Raw genomic sequence first — 25,932 nt, 5'->3', positions numbered from 1 at the left:
ACCACAGCACTGGAGACCCAGAGGCCATTACATTGCTGCCCAAGCACCTGGAATAGAAGTTGTTTCTTGAGGACAGGAACTGCTTCTCACTGCTGATAAAATTTCCAGAGCTGGTTCCTTGCCTCGCCAGAGGCTCAGGATTGGTGGAAGGTATAGAAACATGCACCTTTTAGCTCTGAATTTAGCTCTGGTGTGCCATGGGGGTATGTGGTTGTTGGGAGGAGGGGTCTTGTTTCTACAGCAATAAAAACTAAGTTTTCTCTACTTGGCAATTTCCCCACTTTGGGAGTGGTAGTTTCAGTATCCTGGGGAAAAGTTCTAGATGAATGTTTTGCCATTCCAAGCCCATTCCGCTACCTCACTGCCCCCTGCCCCCCACTTTTGGCTGACCACATTCCCAGACGCCCAAGGCCTGTCTGTTATCCCTGGAGAATGTGGACCCAGAGCCTTGGCAGGCTGTCTGATGGGGATGCCCCACAGAAGGCTGGAACAGGGCAGGGGGAGGAAAAGAGCCCTTCTTGACAAGTCTGAGCTGCTTTGGGGAGCCCCGTCTGGCCTGGGGACTAGCAGAGGCCCCTGAGAAGGGGAGGCCTGCCCCAGCAACCCAAGCAGCCGAGGAGCCACTCAGTGATTATGGCACGTCCTCGAGGCGATGACACCGGGTGCTGGTGGTGACTCAGCTCCTTCCTGGCTGTGCCCAGAAGGCTGCTCCAGTTGGGGGTGGAGTGGGGGTCGGAGGGCAGCTTCTGTCCAAGCCCCTGCCCTGAAGAGCCAGTGCCTGACGTCAGGCCCGTTGCTCCGCTGTCCCAAGAGGAGGACAGGAAACTGTCAACCCCTCCCTGGAAGCTAGGGAAAACACAAGGCCTCCGAAGGCCTAGTCCAAATCAGGGTCCCTCTGGAGGTCCAAAGAGAGTGCCCTGGTGTGGGGCCGGCAGGGGCCCTGCCGCCCCCCACCCCGGGTTAGCAGCCGCCGTCCACCTTGATGTGCAGGATCTTAGAGAAGCCGGGCCTCCGTCGTAGGGCCTGTAGACCGAACCCTGGTTAGTTCCCCTCAGGTTGAGGCAAGTGGGGCCCTCCCATCACACACCCAGGTCACCAACCCCAGCCCAGGGATGCCACCTGGGGTTTTGGTTGGCCTAAGAGCCAACTCCTTACCTGGAGTTTTGTCACCATGTCCTCAAACAGCTTCTGGGCCTCAGGACTGCTGGGCTCTTTGAAATAATCAGCAATCCCAATCTGGACCACGATGGACTTGAGGTTCCGGCAAATGCCTGGGAAAAGGTGGGTAATAAGGTGCTGGCTCATGTTTGGCTTGGACAATGGGGCTGCTCTTCTATCGCTAATTCATGAAATCAGAACCCTACGGAGATGGTCACGTGCCAGGCATTGGGAACCACCTAGAGGAGAGCACACTGGTGGCACCCAGGGGATCAACCACACGGAATGCAGGGGAGGAGGAGGGCAAGGTCACAGAGCAGAGGCTGCAGTGAACTCTGGGATGATGAGTGGGAAGCAGCCAATTGTGCAGGGGCTCTAGGAACTTCCCTGGCAGAGGGGACAGCTGTGCCATGGCCTGGGCATCTGGAAATGAATTAAAAGGACAGAGTGGCTGAGGTGAGGCTGGTGGCTCTTCTCTGGAGCATGGAGGAGGAGACAGGCAGCAAACAAGTTGGGAGCAGAGGGCTTAAGGGACTAGATGTTGCCATGAAGTCAGTGGAGGAGGAAGAAGAAAATCAGGTGGCTGAGAAGGTTCTGGAGGTCATGATTTTAGAGGTTGAGCAGTTCTGGTGGTCAGTCCAGGGCCAGGCCATGAGGCTGATGGGGAAGGAAGAAGAGGATCCTAGAAATAATAAGAAAGTCAGGGAGCCTTCAGTGCTGACGATGTAGGTGTGACCAGGGCCTCAGGAAGGGGAGGCCTGCCCCAGCAGCCTGAGGAGCTGAGGAGCCACTCGGTGGTTACTGCAGATCCTCGGGGCGATGACACTGGGTGCCGGTGGTGACTCAATTGTGCTGGCTGTGCCCAGAAGGCTGCTCCAGTTGTGGGGGGGAGTGGGGGTCGGAGGGCAGCTCCTGTCCAAGACATTGCCCTGAAGGAGTGTGAGCAGCCTGAGCTGGACACCCATGTCCTCAGTGAAGGTGGAGGAGTGGCCAGGAGTGAAGTAGGTGGCTAGAGGGAGGTGGGCTCAGAGGAGGCATGGAGTCTACACCATGGAGAAAGGAGTCTTCACCCTGAGAATGGTCCTCACCCTCCCACCCACTCCAGAGGGTCAGCTTAGAAGAAGGGGATACAGAATCCAGAGAAGTACAGTAACTTGCCCAGTCACACAGCTAATAAGCAGTAGAGCCAAAATTGAGACCTAGGTCAGTTCAGCTCCAGAACCTGTGCTCCTAACCTGTCTGTTCTGCCTCTGCCCTTGGCCAGAGGCTCATGTGGGGCAGATGGCATTGTACAGCTCGTGTCTCCAACGTACGTAGAGCATAGGGTAATAAATGTTGAACCGAACCATTTGGACCAGATGCTGGCAAGACTTGAACACCACACTGCCCGCAGAAGACACTTGTGGCAAAGCCAGGATTAGCGTCCTGGTTGGTCTGCCCCCAGTGCTGGCTTGCTGACTAGGAGCGACAGACAGGGAGCTGGCTATGCTACTTGCTGACGTGGCACAGTAAGTGGTGACAGTGGTAGCCCCCCTCCTGCATCCCCATCGCTCACTGTTGAAATGCAGCAGGGCCTTGGGGGTGACGGGGGTGGCCGTGAGCACCAACATCTCCAGTCCCTTCAGGCCTTCCCGGCAGACCTCAGCTGCCACCTCCTGGGTGATCTCTGACACGTGGTCCAGCTCCAGGACCTGCAGCCGCATGCAGTTTCTTGCTAGGAAGGGGGAGGAAGAGGGGAGGTCCTGCTGACAAACTCCCCAGGCTGCCTCCCGCCCCGTGCCTTGGTGTTCCTGCCACCACCCCGGCTGCAGCCCCAAACCCCCTGGGATTTCAGTGTTGTACCCACACCTGCTTCCCACCACCCTCCACCCCAGTCCCGAGGAAGGACTCACCGAGTGATGCCAGGCCCTGTACCCCACAGCCAGCGCCCCCAACCCCCAGGGCCCGAAGGTGGGGCCAACAGCGGCCGATCATCTGCAGGCAGCGGTTACTGAAGCGCGTGGGCTGCTGGCTGGAGAATGGGGCGGAGAGAAGGCTGTCAAGGAAGTTTCTGGTTGCATGACACCCCAAGCCGGCTCCTCTTTCATGCCCCGCCTTAGGCTGGGGCCCCCGCCAACCACCCAGCTGCTCCAGTTAGAAACCTGGAATCATCCCTGACTCTTCCTCCCTCATCTCCTGCCAAGACCTACAGATTTTGATTCCTGGATAACTCTTTGACCTCTCAATTCAGGCCACCATCCATATTCATCTGGATTCATCTAGAAGAATCCTACACACTGCTGACAGTGAGTCATTCATTCCTACATTCTCTCAGTCATTCAACAAATGGGCCTCAAGTGTCCACTACAGCCAACAACTGAACTAGCCCCTGGGGATACATCAGTGACAATATAAACATGGTCCCTTCCCTCAAGGAGTTGGGGGAGGGAGGGACACAGAAGGTAACCAATCTGATATAATCCTGTTTTTAAGATCTAAGATACCCCAATGGCTTCCCAAGCACTTTCTAGATGAAATGCAAAAATCTAAACCCCTTAGGCCAGACCTGCCTAACCTTGCCCCAACCTTCCTTTCTACACTCATTGCTCCCCTCTGCCCACCACCCACATCAAACTCTCTATTTCCCTGAACACTTCATCCCTCAATATTCGCCCTGGCAGCAGGTTCTCTGGCGTCTGCTTGCACTTGGAACCAGAGATATGGAAATGGGCATTCAGAGCCCCTACTCAGAACTGCGAGTATAGCGTGGACTGAAACATAGAGAAATTATTGCAAAGCAAATGACAGCAGGGGTTGGGACAGGGTGCAGTAGGACTGGAGGCGGGGGAGCAGTGCCAAGTTCTGCCAGGTGTTCACGAAGGACACTGGATGCCCTGGGAGGAGTTCTGTGGAGAGAGGGCTTGGGGGACAAAGCGCAGGGACAAAAACGCCTGGTCTGAGGAACTCCAAGTAGAGCGGTGAATGATCTGGATTCTCTAAAAACCAGCTCAAACAAATGTGGCTATTTCTAGCTAGCGTTGCCTGAACACCTACTGTGGCCCCTGCAGGCCTTATGTAGACATCTCACTGGAGCCAGCTACAGTCCTCCCAAAACTGAAAGATCTCTAATACCGTCTTCACTCTGCACTTGAGAAACTAAGACATGACTGGATTGCCCAAAGTCTCACTGCCAGTAAGCCAGGGCATCACCCCATGTCTGATTTGGAAGCCCTGCTCCCAACACTTACTTACACCGACTAATGAATGTGAATCTGTCTCCCCAGTCAGCTTTTGGAATGGCTCAGATCTGCTCAGTCCTCAGCCCCAGCCCCAGCCCCACCCTGTCCCCACCCGACCCCTGCCAGGGCTCACCAAGGGTGAAGTGGCGCCACCTGGAGGGAGACAATCTCTCTGCAGCCTGCACCCAGAGCCCAAATGACCTCGTGGCCCACGGGGTCTGTGGCACTCCTGTTTAAAAGACAAAGGTGAGACCACCCACCCTAGTGGCCTTTGCTCCCTTCCCTTGGACCATAGAACTCTTGAGTCCCTTTGCCTAAGACCCTTGGGGAAAGAGTATGCAGACCCCAGGGATCCCTTTGGCCCGAGGCCAAGAGGGTGTGGACCTTGAGTCTAGTGGTGTGCACCTACCTGTAGGTGACGGCCTGCAGGGCACGGCAGTAGCAGCTGGCCAGCCAGAGTGAGCGGTCAGTGAGGATGTTGGGACAGTGGGAGATGCGCAGGATCAACAGGTTTCCCCCAGCGGCCTTCAACAGGGACTCCAGCCCTGCTTCCAGGCAGCCTCTGGGGATGGCCAAGAGGTCAGGGCACTGCCTGTGGCCACCTCCCCCTCTGGGAAGCAACCCCCAATGGAATTCTGGGTCTGCAGCCTGCAACACCCACCCGCCCACCCGCCATGGCCTCACCGGGTGCTCCGGGCGTATTCTTCCTTGCTCTCCTTCTTGCCCCGCTGCCGGGGCTTCAGGTTCTGCAGCGTCAGCGAGTGGGCCTGGGTGCACCACTGAGCCAGCATCGCCAGGAACTGCAGGGAGACAAGGGTTACCTGGGGATGAAGGGGTCTGTGCTTGCCTGCCTAGAGGCAGACCAGCCCCAAGACAGGAGGCCCCATGAGAGCATTGTGGGGAGTCAGGCTGAAGCTGGGGTATTGTAAGCGTTGCAAGGACCTGACCTTGAGGGGCCAGATTCTGCTGGGAGAAAGGTGGGTTCACGGCAGGGGCAGTGGACAGGGACAGGCACCTTGGAACAGACGCGGGCATTCTCCAGCAGCACCCGTGTCCAGACCGCGGGGTGACGAGCCACAAAGCGCCAGTCCCGGCAGACCTCGGCAGCGTGCAGCAGCGTGCGTGTGTCCAGATAGGTGAAGATGCAGAACAGGGCGGCTCGCATCTTGAGGATCTCTGGGCTGATGACCTCGTTGGAGCGTGAGGGGCTGCCCCTCTCAGCTCGCCGACCCCGCCCACTGCCTCCCTCGGGGCGGGCTGCACAGTACCAGAGGGTCAAAAGTCAGTGTGGAGGGTCAAAGGCCAGTGTGGAGGTGCGGGTGGGGAGATGGGGGGGCTAGGAGCTGCCGAAGGAATAGTCACGAAAGACTCATGCTGGAGGGCCAGTGACTTGGGAGGAAGGACAAGGGGCCTCTGCTTCCCCCTCCTCTGCCACACCCTATCTCTGTACAAATTAGAAAAAGGTGACCCTTCCTCAAGCAAACTGTCTATTTTAAGATCATATATCATCACAGAGTCCAAACTCACCCCTTAGATGAATCAACTGAGTCAAGAGTGGGGAAGGGTTTGGAGGGTGAGGGTACAGATGGTTAGAAACCCAGCCTCTGTGAACAGAAGGCCAGGGTGAGGCTGCCCAGAGCACTCCCTCTACACAGCAGTCACGCACCTGATCTCAGCCCTCTAACCTCCTGACCCTGACCCACCCACATATGCACATGGCCTTGTCCGTATACAGAAGGGGGCTCTCCCTGCTGCTCCAGGACTTCAGCCTGCAGTTAACACTCAACTACTCTCCTGTAAATGTCAACGAGCCCACCATGTGAATGGACCCCTGAGATGTGGCATCCTTGTGCAATACCCAACCTGAGCGCCCCTGTGCTGCAGCCCTGCTCTGTCACGTGAGTTCCTTGCCCAAGCTCACAGGGCACTTGTAGGGCAGTTTGTCATTCTCACTGTGGGGAGTCTGGGACAGGGGGGAAAACAGGTGTGGGAGCCCAAGGGATTTACCGCCTCAGCCCTATGTCCCCTGAGAGGGCCCAGCACCAAGGAAAGACTGGCCTCTCTGGCCTACCCTCCCCAGGACTCACCTGAGAGCCGGCAGCTGCTCAGTGGCCCGGCCATAGCAGGCCCAGAGCGGGGGGCATCTGAGGGGCCCTCAGCCTCTGACTCCGTGGTTCGGGAGCCCACGTCCGAGACATCACCCTCCTCCCCCTCCGTGCTGTGTCGGCGGGGTCTGCGCTGCCAGTTCTGGATGGCCTGGCGCCGCAGGCCTGAGCTGCGAGGGGGCTGGGTACGCTCCGAGCCGCCGTTGGCAGCCTGGGCCCGTGTGCTCAAGCCCCCAGGGCCACTGTCCTCGGGGGCCCCCTCTTCTGGCCGGGGTAGCTCCAGACTGTCACTGTCATAGCAGCCTGAGCTCTGGGATGCAGCAGGGACACGGCTGGAGGCCCTGGGGTGGGGTGGACCAGACGGTGAGGAGCGAGGGGCACCAGGACTGCCCGAACTCCCCATGCCACCCCTACCACCGGCCAAGGGCAACCCACTCCCCCTACTTTCCAAGAGCCCCCTTCCAACAGTGTGCAAAGGCAGACATAGGTGACCCAAGGAATATGGGGAAAGGACAAGGAGCCAAGGCCTCAGATGGGCCAGCCATCCAGTGGGCCAGTGGATCTTTCCAGGGTGAGGGTGGGCTGTGGGGCGGGCCAGGCCCGAGGCTTACCCTGTGCTGGGAGAGGAGCCATGCCTTGACACGGCGTATGTGCTAGGCATGGCCGGGCCCGCGTGGTGTTCTCGCTGTGGGCCCCCAGAGCGGGAGGGAGAGGCAGGGGGCAGAGGAGGCAAAAGGGTGAGAAGGAACGGGAGAAACAGGGCACAAGATGGAGAGAAGAGAGGAGGGAGAGGAGAGAGAAGGAAAAAAGTTGGGAAAGATGGACAAATAGACAGACAGACAGCCCAGAGAGGCAGGCTCCCCGGCCCCCTCCCCACACCCACCCAGCACCCCAGACCCCGACTTGTGGCTCCCGGGCTCTCATTTGAGTGGAGACGGGCCCCTGAGAACCGGAGCGGCTGGATCACACCTCACTGGATCGCAGCCTCAGGGGCCGGCACGTCTGCCCAATCAGAGGGGCCCCTACTTCAGGCCTCGAGTCTGCTCGTGGGGAAGAGCCAAAGAAGGGAAGCATGGGGCATGACGGGGGCGGGGGGTGGGGGGTGATGCCAGGCAGTGTGTGAGGTGAGGCTGCACGGGGCAGGGGCGCAAGCGGAGGGGGGAAGGCAGGCAGGCACTCACCATTCTGCCTGGACCCCGGGGCCCGGGCCCGGCACCGCTTCCCCCCGCTCCGCGGCCCAGGCTGGCGCTGGGCGTGCTGCCACAGCTGCTGCTGATGACCTGCAGCTGCCGCTCGGCCCGGTCAGCCCGCTCGAGCAGCTCCTCGATGAACTGCTGCAGCCGCAGCTTGGCGCTGGCCTCCCGCGCCGCCGTCTCCTTCAGGAACTGGTCGATCTGTACCACCTCCCTGGGCCCGGAGCAGTCTCTTACCCCCGTGCCTTGGCCTGGCTGCCCACCCACCCTCCGGAGGGGACCCTGAGCAGTGGGGAGAGACACGGGCACAGCTGCCTGTGGTCACGCGGGTGCACGCGGAACAGGCCCAGGCACAATGCCCCATAGGACAGCACACACAGAAATGCGAACATCCACCCCGAGTCACACACTCACACCCCGCTGACCCAGCCCCAACACTCCTGCCAGACACCCCTCCTCCCCACTGAGACAGTCAGTCACACTCAGTGACACTCAGAGCCACCCCCTCCCTCCAGCAATGCTCACGGGCACACAGCCACACACACTCATGTACATCCGCTCGTGTCAAGTTCACTTGCAGGCACACACACAGTCTGAGGCAGGCACAGTCCCAACGACACATTCCAACACACACGCACACACATTTTCAGAACCATTCTCAGACGCAGAAGCCTCCGGGAAGTGCATGTACACACAGCATGCTTCAGAGTGACTTCAGGATTCACAGTTGGTCATGCATCCACTCAACATTTACTGGGCACCTTCTAGGTGTCTGGCACTGTATTAGGGACACAGCAGTGGACAAGCCTGAGAAAAATCCCTGCCCCTGTGGAGCTTACGTCACAATGGGGACAGATAAATAACATCCATCTACTTCGAAATTCTACATTTAAAGACCAGGGAAATAAGGAGAAGCCAGCAAAGAAAACCGAGGAGGAGCAGACAGGAAAAAAGAAGGACATTCCAGGAGAGTGTCCTGGATGCCAAGTGAAAAAGGGGTTTCAAGGTTATCACTGTGTCAACGCGGCTGAGACGCTGAGATGATGACTAGTGGCCTTGGCAACGTGAAGGTCGTTGGTGACACAGAGGACAGTGGTGGAGGTGGACATCTGATCAGAGTGCATTGAAGACGGAAAGTGGGGAAGGAAACTGGAGACAAGGAATATAAACAATACTTTCAAGGAGTTGTTCTGGAAGGAGAGAAAAGTGGCTGTAGCCTACGGGGGGCAGTGGGGTTAGGGCAGATGGGAGTAATGATCTTATGTCTGGATGCTTTTAGGAATGATACAGTTGACGAGGAAAGTCTGGTGATGGCAAAGGGGGAGAGCAGAACTGCACTATGTCTTTGAGTAGGCAAAAGTAGGAAGAGGGTCTGGTGCCACAATGTAGGAGCTGGCCTTTGCTAGAGAGAGAGAAAGGGAGAGAAACAATTTTCACTGCTGTGTGCCTAGCTATGTGATGCCCGTGGTCACACTTGCATGTACTCACAGTCCCAAACACATACCTTCATGACACTCTTGGCCCCACCCACACCATCATTACAGGCTTGTGGCCATAGATGCCATATTACAAAGCCATGGCCACACAGACACAAACACAGACACACTCAGGCCCAGTCACGGTGGTGGCAGCGGCAGTGACACACACGGGCACACCCGCCCACAGGGCCCCGCGGGCCACTCACTGCTGCTTGCGGCTCAGCTCCTGTTCCTTGTGCACCAGGTCCTGCTTGAGTGAGGCGAGCAGCTCCACACTCACGTCCACCTGGCGCGAGAGCTCGGAAGCACGCTCCTCCAGCTCCTCCTTCTCGCGCCCCAGCCGCGCACTCTCCTGTCGCGCCGTCTCCAGCTCTGCCGCCTTGCGTTCCAGCTCGGCTTGCAGCCGACCCACCTGGCCTGCGATCTTCTGCTCCACCTCTTCGCTCAGCCGCTCCAGCCGCCGGTCGACCTCCAGCTTCTCCAGCGCACGGATCTTGAGGCGCGCCAGGCCCTCCTCGTAAGCCACATCAGCGGGGGAGGGGGACGCGGGGGAGGCGGAGGCGGGCCCGGGTCCCGGCCCGGGCGGCGGCGTCGAGCAAGCCGAGGAGGCCACGGACTTGCGGGCGAACAGCTCCCCCAGCGGGATTTCGATCTCGCGCAGTGCGTAGCGCGCGGCGGCTGCGGGCACGAGGCCGGGCTCAGCCAGCTCCTCGCAGGGCAGGCTGGCGGGAACCAGGTCACCGGCGAAGTGGGCGAGGGGCGCGTGGTGGTGATGGTGGTGCAGCAGGTGCGGCGTAGCGGGCGACGGCCCGGCCGCCTGCTCCTTGCCCTGGAAGGACGTGCTCTCGAAGACCTCGCGTCGGGCGCCGGGCACCGCCAGCAGGGCGGCGGGCTCGGGCGTCAGCGGGAAGCCCGAGGCGGCGGCAGCGGCGGCTGCAGCGGCCGCGGCGCCGTCGCAGATGCTGTTGGTCTTGGAGAGGATGTAGAGCGTCTCGTACGTGTGGCTGTACTCCAGGTGCGCGCGCAGCGACGACAGGCTCCGGAAGCGCTTGTGCTCCCCGCAGCGGGGGCAGCGGTACGGCAGGTCCAGCGAGGCCATGGCCCCGCCGCCCCCGCGGCGCCTGGGCTCCACCGCGGCCGGCCCGCCGGTCAGCCGGGCGCGCTCATGGGGGGCTGCGGGCGAGCCCCTCTGCGGGGTCAGGAAGGCCCAGGGCGCTCACGGCCAGGGGAGAGGAGGCTAGAAGAGAGGGAGTAAGACTTAGGAGGGTGGTATCCCCACCCGTAAGGAAACGTACTTCCCCAGGAAACCCATGACCATAATGGAGGGGCGAGGGGATACCAATGGCTTGACCTCCCGGAGGAGGCTGGCCTGCTCTGGTACTGGTGGGAGGGCCTGTACATGTATGAGAGTGAAGAAGAATGAGGATTCTTTAAGGGGGGGGGGGGGGCGGGGGGAGAAAGGCATTAATATTATGTATAACACTTCCAAGCTGTATTCCAACTTAAACAACCCAAATGCCCAACACCGGTAGAATGGATAAATTGTAATATATGCATAATGGAATTTTATCCAGCAATAAGAAAAGGAAGCACTGGTACATTCAACAACATGGATGAATCCATTCAATATTATGTTGCATGAAAGGAGCCAGAGGGCGTGCATACTGGAGGATTCCATACATATGGAATTCAAGAACAGACTAAATTGATCATGACAGAAGTCAGAATAGAAGTTACTCCTGGGGACGATAAACTGAGAAAGGGCAGGAGGGAACCACATGTGATGCTGAAAATGCTCTAGATCTTGATATGAGTGGTGGTTTTACATGTGAGTACGTGTGTACGTAAACAATCAAGCTGTATACGTAAGGTTAGTGTACTATATGTATTTGTGGCTGTATGTATGTTACCTCTGAAAACAAATCTTTGGGGCATCTGGGTGGCTCAGTTGGTTGAGCATCCCAACTCTTGATTTCGGCTCAGGTCATGATCTCCTGGTTCTTGAGATCAAACCCCACATCGGGCTCAGTGCTGACAGCACACAGCTTGCTTGGGATTCTCTCTCTCCCTTCCCTCTCTCTCTCTGTTCCTCCCCTGCTCACGCACACACACTGCTCTCTCGCTCTCTGTCTCTCCAAATAAATAAATATACTTTAAGAAATCCTTAAAAGAAGGTGTTATTTCCACCTTGATGGAAATACCCATCAAGACAAACTATTGGTACCATGTTGCAGTGACCAAATTGTCACCTCACCTGATGATACCTGTGTGTGTGTGTCCCTGTTTGTTCCTGTCCTGTTTCTGTACCACATACTCCCATCCCTGCCATGCTAGGCACGTAGCTCCTTTTTCAAATTTCTTTGCTAGGTTGGTCTCCAGTAAGCGCCCCTGCCCTGCCCTTTACTCCAAGGGCCACCGTATTTGTCCTCTTCAGGCTTCTAGCACAAGACACCACCCTTCCTGGCATTCTAACCCTGCTCACTCTCAACTCCTGCTGCCCATCCTCCCTCATCTCTGGCTTCTGGTCACACCACTCCTGCCTTGTGGAATCTCTACCCTATTCGTCACTGCTCTCCTCTTCCTAACTGCCTTCAACCACCCTCTGCTGGCCCTGTGCTCCTCTGGGTCACAGACCACTGCTTATCAATCCAGTTGTCATCAAGGATCTTCCCCCACTAGTCCCACCGCTCATACTAATGACCAGTCTGTCTTTACAGGCTGCCATGAAGGTTCTCTGACCTCCTCTTCCTACTGCCTTCTGAATCTTCCTGTCTCATGATGGGAGGTCCACCTTCATATCTACCCTCTCCCCAGCAGTCTGGTTTGCTCCCATTCACTCCCAGCTTTAAGCCACTAACTCTCAGCTCTGCCTCTCTATCCTGACTTGCTCTTGACTTCCCTTTGCCTTCAGGCATTTCCACATGGATATATGAGTGAACATCTATTCCCTTTACCAGCCCAGAACCCAGTCCTCCTGGTAAAATCATTCTGCTTTGCCCTTGGGGAACCATCCTTCCTTCCCCACTTTCTCAGTCCCTGTGGTCTGAGTGGGGGTTGATGGTCCACCCCCGACTCCAGGGGTAAGAAAGTAATATAGACCTGGCCAAACAGAGTCCTGGGATGGGCAGAGATCGCCCAAGTTGAGTCAATGAGTCATTCCTCCAGGACTTTTCTGGAACTACTGGGGAAAAGCATCCTCTTTGCATTCAGGTTTCTAAGCTGATGGGGAAGGCTAGAGCTGCAAGGGCTATCTTTGTCTCTTTGGGGAGGAACCTCCTGGGAATGAAGCCAATACAGAGAAGCAGAGCTGAGATGGACAGGTTTCTCACAGATACTGTTTGAGATTCTGGTCTGTTCAGTTGGGTGAGCCAATCAGTTCCCCTTTTTTCTTGACCATTTGGAGTTGGGTCTGTGGCACTTGCACTAGAAAGAAGTCCGAAGCCAGAAATTAGAGTGAGAAATTGAATGTTTTAAAGGAATAGGCCCTAAGGAAGAATTAGCTGAATTAAGTGGGGAAGTAAGATAGTACCAGATCCCTCCTCAGAAGTTGGTGAACCCTGCTACATAGCAGCAAAGCAGCTAATTAAACTCTTGCACTATCTCCCAAGCTCAGCTGATGTTCCTACCTGGAACTTTAGGGGACCTGTAGAAAAATGTCACCATATGGGGTGTGGCCTTTCCCATGGCCTCAGTAAGGTCCGACAAGAAAGAGACACACTCTGGCTGAAAGGGGCACATCTGAAAGCAGACAGGAAGAAAATGCCGCTTTGCCTAGAGAGGCCCTTTCTGCCTGAGGCCAGTAATCCAATATGGCTGAGAGTCAGATAATTAAGAGCCAGTTCTCTGCTTCCAGCTAAAGTCAACTCAAGCAAAGACAGGGAGGCTGGACACACAGACAGAGACAAACCTGGGCCCTCACAGGCTCTTGACTCCTCAGGCTCTCCAAGAGCCCCTCCTGCTGTGCCCTCCCAGCTCAACAGAGGTTATCGTTGCTTTCATCAAAAGAGCCTTCCACTGGGATACAGCTTGAGTGAGAGAGGACAAATGAACTCTAGACTAGGGGTTTGCATTGCCCTTTGCAGAGGCCTAGCTAGAGGCAACAGAGCCATGGCTCCTGGGATGGGCAGAGCACCAAGAACTGTTGCTAAGAGACAACTCCTGCTCCTCCCCCAACACTATCACCAGGGACTTGATTCAAGAATTACAACTTCCAATGAGGTCTCTAGTTTGGTTAATGGCTCTGGGGACAACTGAATGCAAACTGACTGAAAGCTTCCTAATGATTAAGGGGATTGTATTGCCAGAAAAACCCACAAACCTGGAAAACAAAGGCCAGGGATTACTCAGCTACTAATGTTCCTCACCCCTTAAACTTGCCGTCAGTGGGAGGTGACTCCCCCCCACCCCACCCCGCCGCAATGCCCCTTTTTGTGTGTGGCACAGAGCATGAAGAACAATGAAGGCTCCTCGAGATGGCAGAACCATAGCAGCCAAATAGATGAGTCAGGGAACCTCATCCTTGCCAACTGGTCAAGCATGTGGACCATGCTATGGGTCTGTGACCACTGAGCATTTTTCCTCATCTCCCCTCTTGAGCTGGGAGGGTTTTGTTCTTTCAGCTATCCGATCTTTCCTCCATCATAGTCTGGCCATAAATTGAAAGACCATGAGTGGCTAGCTCAGTACCTTGCCAAACAGCCCATCACCAAGATCTTGAATTGGGTCTAGATGTGGTAAGTGGATGAGAACTTGGAACATCTCCTTCTGGAGATGGGACAAGTGTGTTTGACGTTTTGTGAGGGATAGTTGCATTATCATAAACAGAAACATTTTAAAAAATTGTACAAGTAGGGGGGGTCTGTGTAGATCTTGTTCAGACGTGGAATGTAGAGGACATTTATTGTTTTTGCGGTTCAGCTCCAGCCCTGCTTTGTGGATGGACCCCCAGTTTTCCCTTGAGAACCATTGCCCCCACTTTGGGTGGGGCTCAGGGGGAGCACATATGACCTTAGCCTGTTCATCAGTCACAGCGATTATTCATCCTGGGCACAGTGCCCAACTTCAGGCCAATATAGCCACTCCAGGACCTGTGCTCAGCTGGTAGAATGTGAGCCTGGAGCTGCTAGTGGCCACTTCTTTTTTTTTTTTTTTTTTTTAATTTTTTAATGTTTATTTATTTTTAGAGAGAGACAGAGTGTGAGCGGGGGAAGGGGCAGAGAGAGAGACACACACAGAATTCAAAGCTGTGCTGAGCTGTCAGCACAGGGCCTGACACGAGGCTCAAACCCACACACTGTGAGATCATGACCTGAGCCGAACTTGGATGCTTAACTGACTGAACCACCCAGGTGCCCCTGCTTGTGGCCACTTCTATCCTCCTTGGGCAAGAAGAACAACAAGGCTCCTGATGACCTCCCTTGAGCATCCAGATCCAGATCTGCCTAAAACTTTAATCCGGGACTTGTCAATTGTGTGAGGCAACAAATTTTTTTGTAGCCTAAATCATCTGAGTCAGTGGCCAGTCTCTAGTAATGAAACTCTAGATTAACACAGTGACCCACAGTGTAAAAAGCAAACCTTGGACTTCCCCTCACCCACTCCCCAGCGTCCATCCCTGTTCTCTTCAACAGTGCCACTGTCCTCCCAGTCATACCACACCACTGGCCATCTTGACTTTGCTCTCTGCTAACCATCAAGACCTGCTCATTTTCTCCAACAGTTCTCTTCTGCCCTGTGCTCTTCCTCACACCCAGACTGCTGGCCCAGGCTTCAGCTCAGAGCTCTATCTCGTCCCATATTAGGCACCAGATTCCTCTGTCTACCGAGAACTCATGCTCCTTCAATGGCTCCCAGCATCTACCAACTGCAGCCAAACTCAGCTTCACCTTTGGCCTCGCTGTACTCTCTCTTTTTTAAGTTTATTTATTCATTTTGAGGGAGAGAGAGGGAGAGAGAGAATCCAAAGCAGGCTCCGCACTGCGGAGCCCGATATGGGGTTCGAACTCACGAACCACGAGATCGTGACCTGAGCAGAAATCAAGAGTCAGAGGTTTAACCTACTGAGCCACCCAGGCGCCCCCTGGCCTCACTTTACTCTTGCCAATTTGAGAGCGAAAAGTGGCCTGGCTGTTTTGCTTGCATTTCTCTGATTATTATGGCTGGATATTTTTTTTCCCACATATTGAGCAGTCATTTATATTTCTTTGGTGACTTGCTTATGTACTATTCTTTGCTCATTTTTATACTGAACGTTCATATTTTCTTACTGATTTGCAAAGGCTTTTTATAATGTTGATCCCTTGTCATTTATATACTACGAATGTTTTACTCAAGTCTGTCAATTGGCTCGTTTACAGTCTTTACTGATATAATAAAGCTTATAGTTGGCTTCAGTAAAAATCCTTAGCATTTCTGATTTTGTTATCATGCTTAGGAAGTCCAGCCTTACTGAAGATTTTATAAACAGTTATATATGTTTTCCTTTCATACTTTGTGTAATTACCTTTTTTTTTAAAGTCTAGAACAATTTTTTAAAATTAAGGGCCTTAGGGGCGCCTGGGTGGCTCTGTCGGTTAAGCGTCTGACTTCAGCTCAGGTCACGATCTCACGGCTCGTGAGTTCAAGCCCCACATCGGGCTCTGTGCTGACAGCTTGGAACCTGGAGCCTGCTTCAGATTCTGTGACTCCCTCACTCTCTGCCCCTCCCCCGCTCACACTCTGTCTCTGTCTCTCTCAAAAATAAATAAAAAATGTTAAAAAAAATTGTTTTTAATTAAGGGCCTTAAACAAATAGTCATCCATAAACTGACAACGACTTGGTAGCATACACATACTTCAGGCTGTATGGTTTCCTTTTATACAATGGAGTTTTAAATCCATCTAAAAATTTTCGGTATGCATGGTGAGACAAGGATTAAAACAAAACAAAACAAAACACTCCCTCTCTCTCTGCCCCTCCCCAGCTTGTACTCTGTCTTTCTCTCAAAAAATAAATAAAACATTAAAAAATTTTAAAAAGACACAACTTTTTGTTATGGACATCTTCACATATATTCAAAAACACAATATGAAGATAAACTATGTTATATACCCATCAACCAACTTCAACAGTTACCAACTCATGACGCTTCTGTTTTATCTGTATACCTGCTCCCCTGCTTTGTACTTCCCCCACCCCCACCACTAGATAATTTTGAGCAAATCCAAATTTTATTTTACCCAAAAACAACTTAGTTATCTATAAGCCAAGGACTTAAATTAAAAAAAAAAAAAAAAAAAAAAAACAACTTAGCAGGTGCCTGGGTGGCTCAGTTAGTTAAGCATCCTACTTCAGCTCAGGTCATGATCTTATGGTTCACGGGTTCGAGCCCTGCATCAGGCTCTGTGCTGACGGCTCAAAGCCTGGAGCCTGCTTCAGATTCTGTGTCTCCCTCTCTCTCTCTGCCCCTCCCCCACTCACGCGCGCGCGCTCTCTCTCTCTCTCTCTCTCTTTCTTAAAAATAAATAAACATTAAAAAAATTTTTTTTAAATACTTAGTCTCTGTTCTAACATCACCATCGTTTAGGTATATTAACATCAAAATCATTATCATCCATCACCGTTATCATTAGGTATATTAACACCAAAAAAGTAGCCTTGAGAGGGAAATCCAGAAGAGAGTTCTCTGAACAGACCAACAAAATAAATAGTCTTGTGGCAAATCTATTCAAAGTGCAAAAAAGAAAGAAAGAAAACAAATACATAACACTGTGAATGAGAAAAGGGATATAACCACTGACACAGAGATTTTTTTTCAATTACTAAAATGCCACCAGGTACAATTCTTGGCCCAAATTGTTGAAAATCTGGATGAACTGAATATTTTTCTAGGAAAATATAAATTATCAAAATTGACTCAAGAAGAAGTAGAAAACCTGAATGGATTAATAACTATAGATAAAATTGAAGAAGTTGGCAAAGTGACCAGAGATGTTATAAATAGAATTCAGTTCACACACACACACACACAACTGTTCAGGAACAGGGTTGTTCTGTGATGTATGGTCAGCTTGGTATCAGGGCACCCGTGGGTACCTGCCCATCCCAACTAAGTGCTGAGCCCTCCAGTGGGGGCACTTTCAGAGATCAGAACTGGCCAACCTGTTCCGTCCCCTCCCCATATACTTTTGAAGCATCCTTTTCCTACACAGCACCCTGCTAGCCAGGCTCTGACAAAGGGGAAAGTCTGGGGGTGCAGGCCTATGTGTGGACGTGCAAGGTAGAAGTAGGAAGGGACTTCTTGGGTCCAGGTGGCTCTTCCCCTGAGGCCAGCCTGCCCCACAGTTTCCCTCCATATGCTGGAGCTGAGGAAGGACTATGAATCATTCTTAGGAATATTTTTGCCTAGATGTATGTACTCCCTCAGCATGAGCATAAGCTTTGCCTGGATGCAGGCAAGAAGGTGATGGAGGCAGGGGGAGGTAGAAGAGGAAGAAAAAGAAAAATAGAAGTGTTGCCTGTTCAAATTGTATCACAGCCCTATATTAGGAGTATCATGACAGAACAGTTGGAGATTTTCCTTTGCATTCTAGTCTCCTCAAATCAGCAACCTCTGCGTTCCTAAGACCTGCCTCCTTTTTCAGCCTGGCCCTGCCCCTTGCCCCCATCCCCAGGACCTGTTATGCTCCTGCCATCTTTCTGAAATGCCTATCTCAAGTCTACTTTCTTTCAAATCCAGCTGAAGGTTTGCATTAGGTAGAAGGATTCTACAGGATGAACCACAGGATCTTTTTTTTTTTTTAGGCTTTCAGGTGTGTGAATCTCATCTCCTCAAACAAGACCAACCATTTCAAGATGTGTGTCTTCTCTGGCTCCTGTCTACTGTTACATTCTCACTGACTCTGACAGAAACACAGATTATCTTGCATTTTCATGGCTTCCACTACCATGTAATCATTGAGAATTCTTGCAGTGGATATTAGTATTTTTATCTGCTCAGCAAGTCTTCTTCACCTTCCGGTAATACATCTCATTCTTTCTTTGGTAAGCTGGCCCTCCCCATTCCATGTGGTTCTGACAGGGCTGCATGACCCAGGCCTAGCCAATCATGTCAACCATGGTGCCCCCATCTCCTTGGCCACAATGAACGACCCAGGAATGGACACATTCCTCAAGCTGAGCCAACAGAGCCATTCACTGGGAATATAAATGAAAGACTGAGGAGTCTCTTATTCCTCTGGAATTACATATTAGGATGCTAAAGCTATCTATGGCCTTGTGTAACCCCCACCTACTACATGGAGAAAGCCCATGCATGGCGGGGGAAAAATATGGCCACACTCAGAGCGCAGCTGAACTAAAAGCTAGAAAGAGTCCTCACCACATTTTTGAGAACCCAGGTACAGTCATACCCCAAACACACCCATCCCCCTTCTTTCCAGTTACATGAGTTGGTACATATCCCTTTTTGCAAAAAAATAATTTGAGTGGGATTTCTGTCACTTGTAATCAAAAGTCCTAATAATCTCGCAAATCTGTATTTCTAGCCTGGCATTCTCTCCTGAGCTCTATTAAAACATGAATTCATTCAGTGTATGTTTACTGAATACCTGCTCTGGGCCATGAATTTTATCAGGTGCTGTGCTAGGTATGCTGAGGACATCTTGAGATCTTGCCTTCAAACAGCTTGGGGTTCCCTGGGACAGACTAAGTAAGGTATTAGATGATACAGCAATAAAATAAATGCTGTGCAAGAGGCTAGCATGGGATTCTACACTCAACTTAGCTTGAGGAATTGGGGAACCCCCAGAGGCAGTAGCATCGAAATGACTGGAAGAGTCGAGTCAGGTGAGGAAGTGTAATTATGAGATTGGGGGAGGAGAAGGAAGGCATTCTGAGCAGTGGAAACAGGATGTGCAAAGGCAAAAAAGAACATCTCTCTCTGGGAACTAAACCCTAAGCTCTGTCTCAATCACTGCTACTTCCCCAGCACTTCCAACACTGCCTGGCATGGGGCAGGTGCTTGGGTAAGTGTTTGTGGAATGAAGGAAGGGCAAGGACTTAATCAGATATACAGTTTAGAAAATGGACTACTGAGGGCCAAGGTCAAGCAGAAGGCTGTTGGAGGCAGAAATTGTTAGCCAAGGTAGCAGGAGTGCAATGAGGACAAGGATGGATACAGGAGCAACATAGAAGGAGAGTCAAGAAGGCTTGGTGACAGAATGATTGTGGCTCATACTAAAGGGAAGAGTCAAAGATCAAGCTCAGGTTTGGGTTTTGAGCATGTAGATAAATGGGGCTGTGGTTAAGGTAGGAGGGAAAGTGAAGGAAAGCAGGTTTGGGTGAGAGACGAGCCTGGTTGTAAATTCCATGAGTTTGAGGTTCCAGAAGGCCTTGGAAATAGAGATAGTCGTTGATACACAGTTTGCGATATGGAGCCAAAAATATAGGTCTGGCAACTTAAGCATAAAAGTGGATGAGTGTAGGACCAGGGAGAGGGTGCAGAGAGAGGAGAGCAGGGTAATAAAGGTGGACCCTCAGAAAAGCAGGGGAGGGAGAAGAACCAAGAAGTTTCTAAGAACCAGAAGCAGCAATAGGAATTCTGGTAGGAAACCTTTTGGAAGAGAGGATGTCAAGGAGGGAAGAAGTGGGCAGTAGTGTAAATGACAGTGTAAACAACAGGAGTTGATGACACAAGTCAGAGCAGAGGTGGCAAGGGTCCACTGGGGACTTCAGGGAAGACCTCTTTGATGAGCCCAGCTGATGCGGGCTGAGGGGAGAGTGAGGTGGAGACAGTGAGTACATACAGGAAGCTCAACTATGAAGGGGAAGAGGCAGCATGGGAGATTCCAGAAGAAATTTTTAAGATGAGAGACACCAGAACATATTTAAATGCTTCTTAGAGATAACCTAATTCTAATCTCTACTATCACTTCCACTAGCATGAGGCATACATAACCCATGCCTTAGACCTGACATTTATAGCAATCTTTTTTTTTTTTTAAGTGCTCCTTAGAAGCAGCCTGTAGAGAGGGAGACGATGAAAGGGTGGTATTTTAATGTAGGTGGCTCAGAGCTTAATGTGGCTAATAGTGTACTCACAATACATGATTCCTTCAAGCCCGCATCTTTCTCCTGTTTCCCATCTTGACCAACATCTTCATTATTTACTCAGCACCCTGGATGCAACCCCCAAGGCACCTCTGCATTCTCAAAGTCCTCTTCAGACCTCATCAGTCACCGGTTTTTGTCCTACTGCCTTCTAGATATTTGATTCTTATTTCCTCTAGTCCCTCCCCCAGACCATAATTATCCGCTTCTATCTGGTCTGTTGATACTGTTTCTAACTGAAGTCTCTAACTCCTCCTGCTTTTTCTGAAAATACCAATCCAGTCGTGTCACTCTTCCAAAATAAATCTCTGAGGGCAGGCCATTTTCTGGGAGGTAAAGTCCACCCTGCTTTGACTGCCCTCAAGCCTGGCCAGGACCAGACCACCAGACAGCCTTGCCAGCCTAGCTTTTGTGTCCTGCTTCCCATGTGCATCCTTAATGAGCCCTGCAGGGCTCAGTTTCACTGAGAAGTGCCATGTGCTGTCACACCCTCAAATCTTGGCTCATACTGGTCCCTCTTCCTGGGACTCCCTGCACCAAATGGTGAATTCTGCAGGGCCACGTCAAATGCTACCCCTTCCATGAAGCCTTCCTTGACCCCCTCCTTCAGCTCAAATCACATCACAGCGTGAATCACTCCTTACCACAGCTCTTCACATACGGTAACAGGTGTCACATGCTGGATGGTCTTGGACTTGTTTGCACATCAGATCCCACCCTATTCGTACACTGGAAGGCAAGGACAATGCAAATGATTCACTCTCACACCTTTCTCACCCACAGCAGACATCAGTATATCATTCTTGGAGGAATCACACTGAATAATGGATGAACTGATTGATTTCATGTAGCCAAAGTGATTTCTATCACTCATTATCATGGAACTGGATGAATCTGGTTATAATTAAGTCCATCTAAGAATCACCTGGAATTACAAGTGCTTCCCTGGTTCGGCTTACGTCCCACCCACTGGGAAGTAAGAACTTGCTGTGTCTTCTTGCCTCTGTCACTCTAACAGAGCTCCAAGGCTTAGGGCTTCTGTGCTTCATTCTGTTTTATCCACCCGACAAAAAGATATCAAACACAAGGGCCATGCCAGCCACTGGGAGACACAGGGATGAATAAGACAGTCAAGCCCTCAAGATGCTTACAGTCTAATAATCTAAACAGTGAACATTTACCTACTAACTATTCTGATCAGATACCATGCTTCTCATTTAGTCTTCATGACAGTGCTGCCACATAGGTGGTATTGTCTCTATTTTAGGAGGAAAATGAGGCTCAGAGTGGCCAAATCACTTGCCCAAGGCCGGGAAGTGACTGTAATAGACTTTGCTCTGATGGCCTCCCTGGAACCATGCTTCCAGGATTCTTGCCCTTATGTTGTGCCCTCCCACACTGACTCAAAAGTTGGCCATGTAGTAGCAGAGGTTTGATAAGTAATTGTACCTTAGAGCTTATAACCTCTTACAGTATTTCCTTTAGGGATACAGCTGCCATAAAAAACAAACAAACAAACAAACAAAAAAAAACTCTGGCTGAATTACTGAATGATTAGATATCGTATGTAGAGAGACCCTGAAGGATGAAAGACCACCTTGATGTTCCTTTCCAGCCAGTCCCTCAACTGAATGCTGCTGAGAGGTGCCAAGTGAACCCACAGCCACGGCCATAGTCATGGCCAACACACAGACCATGAAAAATAATAAAGCATTATTGTTTTAAGCCCCTACATTTTGAGGTGGTTTGTTGCACCACTGAATAATTGAAACAGTTACAAGTCAGGATCTGACTTGTAAGTCTACCTGATCAAGTACTACCTGATTTCAAAACCCGTACTAAGAGTATAGCAACATATGTTACTTCTAATTGGGAGGGGAATGTTGTACCAACTCTACAATATTCACAGTAAATATTTGTTAATTGAATGAAGGGAGTGGGGGCACTTCCATAGAGGCAGGAAAGCCCAGGGAATTCAAAGGCAGGATGGCAATTACCTTTCAACAACTACCACCCCCTGCCAGCTACAAATATTCCAAAAACAAAAATATACTAGGCATCCCTAAATCTAGAAACATTTGTGTGGACATCACCAAACTTCCTCTCTGTCTCTTTTTCTGTTAAATTCAGATCAGGCAAAATTGAGAAGTTAGCAGAGTTTGATTTTTGATGGTCACCCACCCTGCCCTCGACTCCCCCAACATGTCTCTGGCACCTCCTCTACCCTCTCACTTGGCCCTCTAGGCCCAAGAGCTCTTTCTCCCTCTTTCCCTCTAAAATCCACATGCAGAGGAGGGGAAGAGGATTTGGATGTTAATAGATGGCTTTACAGGCCAAAGAAATGAAGCCTTAAGTTCAGTGCTTTCAGGAGACATCTGCCAGCAGGTGGAGGAGGTGTTCTAAGGATGGGGAGGCAGCTGGAAGTGTCCCTGTGAATGGAGAATAAAGGAATGCCCCCCCCCCCTCCAAATCCCTCCAAATCCCCAAGAAGGAGGGGGTTGTGGCTCTCCACACCTGGGGCTGTGGTCCCCACTTGTGTACCTCCCAGGGCAATCACTATAGTCTAGTGAAGACCCACAGGGGTCAATGCATCCAGTCCCCTGCTTCCCGGCAGCCCTGACACTGCCTTTTCTGTTCTAAGCTCCCCTTCCCTCTTGTGCTCCTGCAAACATGCACACACCTCCCAAGGTCACACACACATGGCTCCAGCACCTGGATCCCACACCCGGAAAACCATCGGGGCCCCTCACAGCACACTCGACCTAAGGAGAGCAGGCCCCACTCCCGCTCCCAGGCACACCATGGCAAGTGCATACAGGCGCCGTGCCACACACTCACATGCAAAGCAATGCAGTGGGGCGCGCACATCCAGATCACTGTGGGTAGTCACCAGCGGAGGCACTGGGATATGAGGAGACAGAAACATGCGTGCACACACATGCACACCTCCAGATCATCCTGACTATCACACGTGCACGCCGGCACGCACACAGACACCCAAAGCCTCCCACCCTCAGACACCCGCACAGGTGCCCAGCCAGGCCTCAACACCAAGCCCCTCCCCCACCCTTTTTCAGAAGCAGGTGAAGAGGGCTGGGTTTGAGGGCGCTCCCCTTCCTCCCTCCCTCTGGCCCTGCTCTCCAAGGTCCAGAGTCCCAGAGGGGTCTGGAGCCCGCCCCCGCCCCCCAACCTGGCGCGGGGAGCAACTGGCGAGAAGCCGGGGGGATGGGAAGCCTGGTCTCAAAACGTTCTGATTTTAATTCCTTAAATTAACCCCTTCCTTGCCTCTGGCCTGGCCTGCCCAGAATCCCTCCCTGTCCGGCAGCCTCGGGGCCCTCCCGAGGGCTGTGGGGGAGAAGGAAGAGGAGGAGGAGGCAGCGGCTGGGGTCCTCCCTGCCTTCTCTCTCCAGGAGCGGTCCCGCAGCGCGCCCATGACTCGCCCTTACCTCCTCCACCCCGCGGCGAGGCCAGGCCCCGCGGCCCTCGGCTGGGGGTGCACAGGCAGCCCCCGCGTGCCGTGTCCAGATGCAGGGCCGCCCTGGGGCCTCGGATCTCGTTCCCCTCCGCAGCCTCGGGTGGCCGCCGCGGCTTGCGCCCCCGCCTCCCTCCCGGGGCGGGGGCGGCCGAGCCTCCCAGCCAGTCGCAGCGGGAGGGGCACACAAACCGGGTGGGGGAAGGATGGAGGAGGAGGTGGGAGGAGGAGGGGGCTCGCGGCCGGAGGAAAGGAACAGAAGGGGGAGGGAGGCAGCGAGGAGGTGGGGCGGAGTCGGCCCCTCCTTCGGGGCGGGCTCTCCTGCGAGATGGGGAGCGGCAGATGCAGCCAGAAGCGGCTGCGCCGGGACCCCACGTTTTCCGCTGAAGGTGGCTTCGATGGGGGAGGGGTCCGCGGCGCCGCCCTGGGGGTGCAGGGATCGCTTGGCCGAGCCCTTCCTTGGTCCCGGTCTTCCAGGCTCCCGGCACCGCCCAGTGCACTCTCCCTGCCCCAGGCACCTCTTCTGCCCACCTTTAATTCAAACCGCTCCGCCCTAGCCCTACCACTCCGGCTTGGGCCTGCTCCCACCCGGGGCAGATCCCGGGCGTAGGGGGGCGGTTCTGTGGGTCAGGAAGAGGGCGGGTACGCTGCAATGCTCCTAGGATATGCGCCACGGTCACTAAGCAGCCTCGTGGGCCGCGCCCTAGGTTGTGCACCCGGCGACCTCCGGCCAGATGCGTGGTCTCGGCGGCGATTGCTTGAGCCAATCTCCTCTGGGCATCCCTAGGGAACCAGGAAAGCTTCGAGTGGCTGCTTTCCCAGGACCCAATTTTGCCCTTGAGGATGCCATCGAGGAGCACCTGTCCCCATCACAAATCCCATCCCGGACCTAGAGGAGGAAAAAAGAGGCGGTGGTCTGTAGCCCTGGTTCCTTCCCACCCACTCCACCCCATCCCCCTAACCCCCCACCTCCCACCCCCGCTTCGAACTTGGTTAGGAGAGAAGCCCGACTCCCTAGGCCTGGAGCATCTGGAGGGCCTGGCCCTTGGCTTAAGGCCTATCCAGCCGAAGTAGAAACAATCTGGCTGTTCCAGGCTTGGAGGAAGTCCACAGGGCTGCAGTGGGGCCTGAGAAATCAGACATGGTGTTGGGGCTATCAAGCCCAGGGCGAGCTGGGCTTTAGAAGAGGAGAAGGACAGATGGAATTTCAGGCTAGGGGCAGTACTTGGGCAAAGGCACAGAGCCGAGCTTGGGCAGGGTCGAGCACCAGGGCTAAGAGGGGCAGTCTGGCTGCAACAGCCAGCAGGAATCCAGCATAGCCCCAGGATTCTCCAATAGAGGCTGATGGGGACTTTCCTTGACCCCCTCCTACTCCTGCTCTGGCAAAGGCATTGGGCATTTAGTATCAGGAAAGATAATTTGTAAACTTGTCTGGTGGCTTTTGGGGATAGGCAAATTTAAGAAAGACAGGCTGAATAGTGGCCAATCAGGTCAAACTACCACCCCCCCCACCCCACTTTTCCTTCCCCTAGCTGAATTTTTTTCCTCCTTCAGAAAGTCTTCTTAGTGTGAGTGGGAAATCACTTCCTCTAAGACCTAAATGATAACAGCTCCTCTTGGCCAAGTGCCAAGCATCATACTAAGCATTTTTATGCATATCATTCAATTGTCCTAACAAATCTATCAAGTGCATATTATTATTCCTACTTTACAGACAGGGGAGCTAAAATTCAGAGCCCAACGAATGGCACAGTCAGGATTTGAACTCAAGTCAATAAACTCCAATGTCTGTGCTTAAACACAGTGCCCTCCTGCAACCCTTTTGCTGTATTAGGCTTACTGAACCCTCCTCTTCTAAAATACAGATTCCCTAAATCCACCTGCTTTTGCAGAGAACCAAAAATGTCCATATATTGTCTGGTTCTATCTTTGTTCTCATAATGTTTGTTCGTCCTCATTCTATGTTTCGTATGAATATGCAAAAATAATACAGGACATGCTTGTGTATGTATGCATGCACTTTTGTGCATATATGTATGCATGCAGGTATATATCTGTGCATATGCACATGTGTGCATGTGTGTGCATGCACAGGTGTGTGCATGTGCATACATGTGGGTGTACATTGCATGTTGTGAATGTATCTATTAGTGAATGCTCATGTGGATGTATGTGAGTGTGCATGCATTTGAATATATGGGGGGGCTGTGCACGTGTAT

General features: G+C 52.6%; 1 protein-coding gene across 1 annotated transcript; it reads right to left on the bottom strand.

Annotated features, from left to right (window-relative positions):
• Positions 1-61: 61 nt before the first annotated feature.
• On the bottom strand, positions 62-24,193 carry FBXO41 (F-box protein 41). Its single transcript, XM_060657685.3, has 13 exons — positions 23,688-24,193; positions 9,359-10,389; positions 7,663-7,888; positions 7,093-7,166; positions 6,464-6,822; positions 5,392-5,633; positions 5,061-5,176; positions 4,786-4,938; positions 4,510-4,605; positions 3,051-3,169; positions 2,714-2,872; positions 1,156-1,271; positions 62-1,023 (listed from the first exon to the last, which is right to left on the bottom strand). Exons 2-13 carry the CDS (start codon positions 10,249-10,251, stop codon positions 961-963), a joined length of 2,616 nt encoding a protein of 871 aa, XP_060513668.1. The 5' UTR covers positions 10,252-10,389; positions 23,688-24,193; the 3' UTR covers positions 62-960.
• Positions 24,194-25,932: the final 1,739 nt, after the last annotated feature.

Source organism: Panthera onca, chromosome A3, assembly GCF_046562875.1.
Source record: "Panthera onca isolate mPanOnc1 chromosome A3, mPanOnc1 haplotype 2, whole genome shotgun sequence".
Classification (NCBI taxonomy): Eukaryota; Metazoa; Chordata; class Mammalia; order Carnivora; family Felidae; genus Panthera; species Panthera onca.
Note: the sequence above shows the minus strand (reverse complement) of the source record. Positions and strands in the feature narration are given on the sequence as shown.

Bases quoted from the DNA above. Each gene is read 5' to 3' on its own strand.
- FBXO41 (XM_060657685.3), bottom strand. From the start codon at position 10,251: ATGGCCTCGCTGGACCTGCCGTACCGCTGCCCCCGCTGCGGGGAGCAC. The intron at 6,823-7,092 runs GTAAGCCTCGGG...ACCCCACCCCAG, and splicing joins GGCTCCTCTCCCAGCACAGG to GGCCTCCAGCCGTGTCCCTG. The intron at 4,606-4,785 runs GTAGGTGCACAC...TCTTTTAAACAG, and splicing joins CTGCAGGCCGTCACCTACAG to GAGTGCCACAGACCCCGTGG.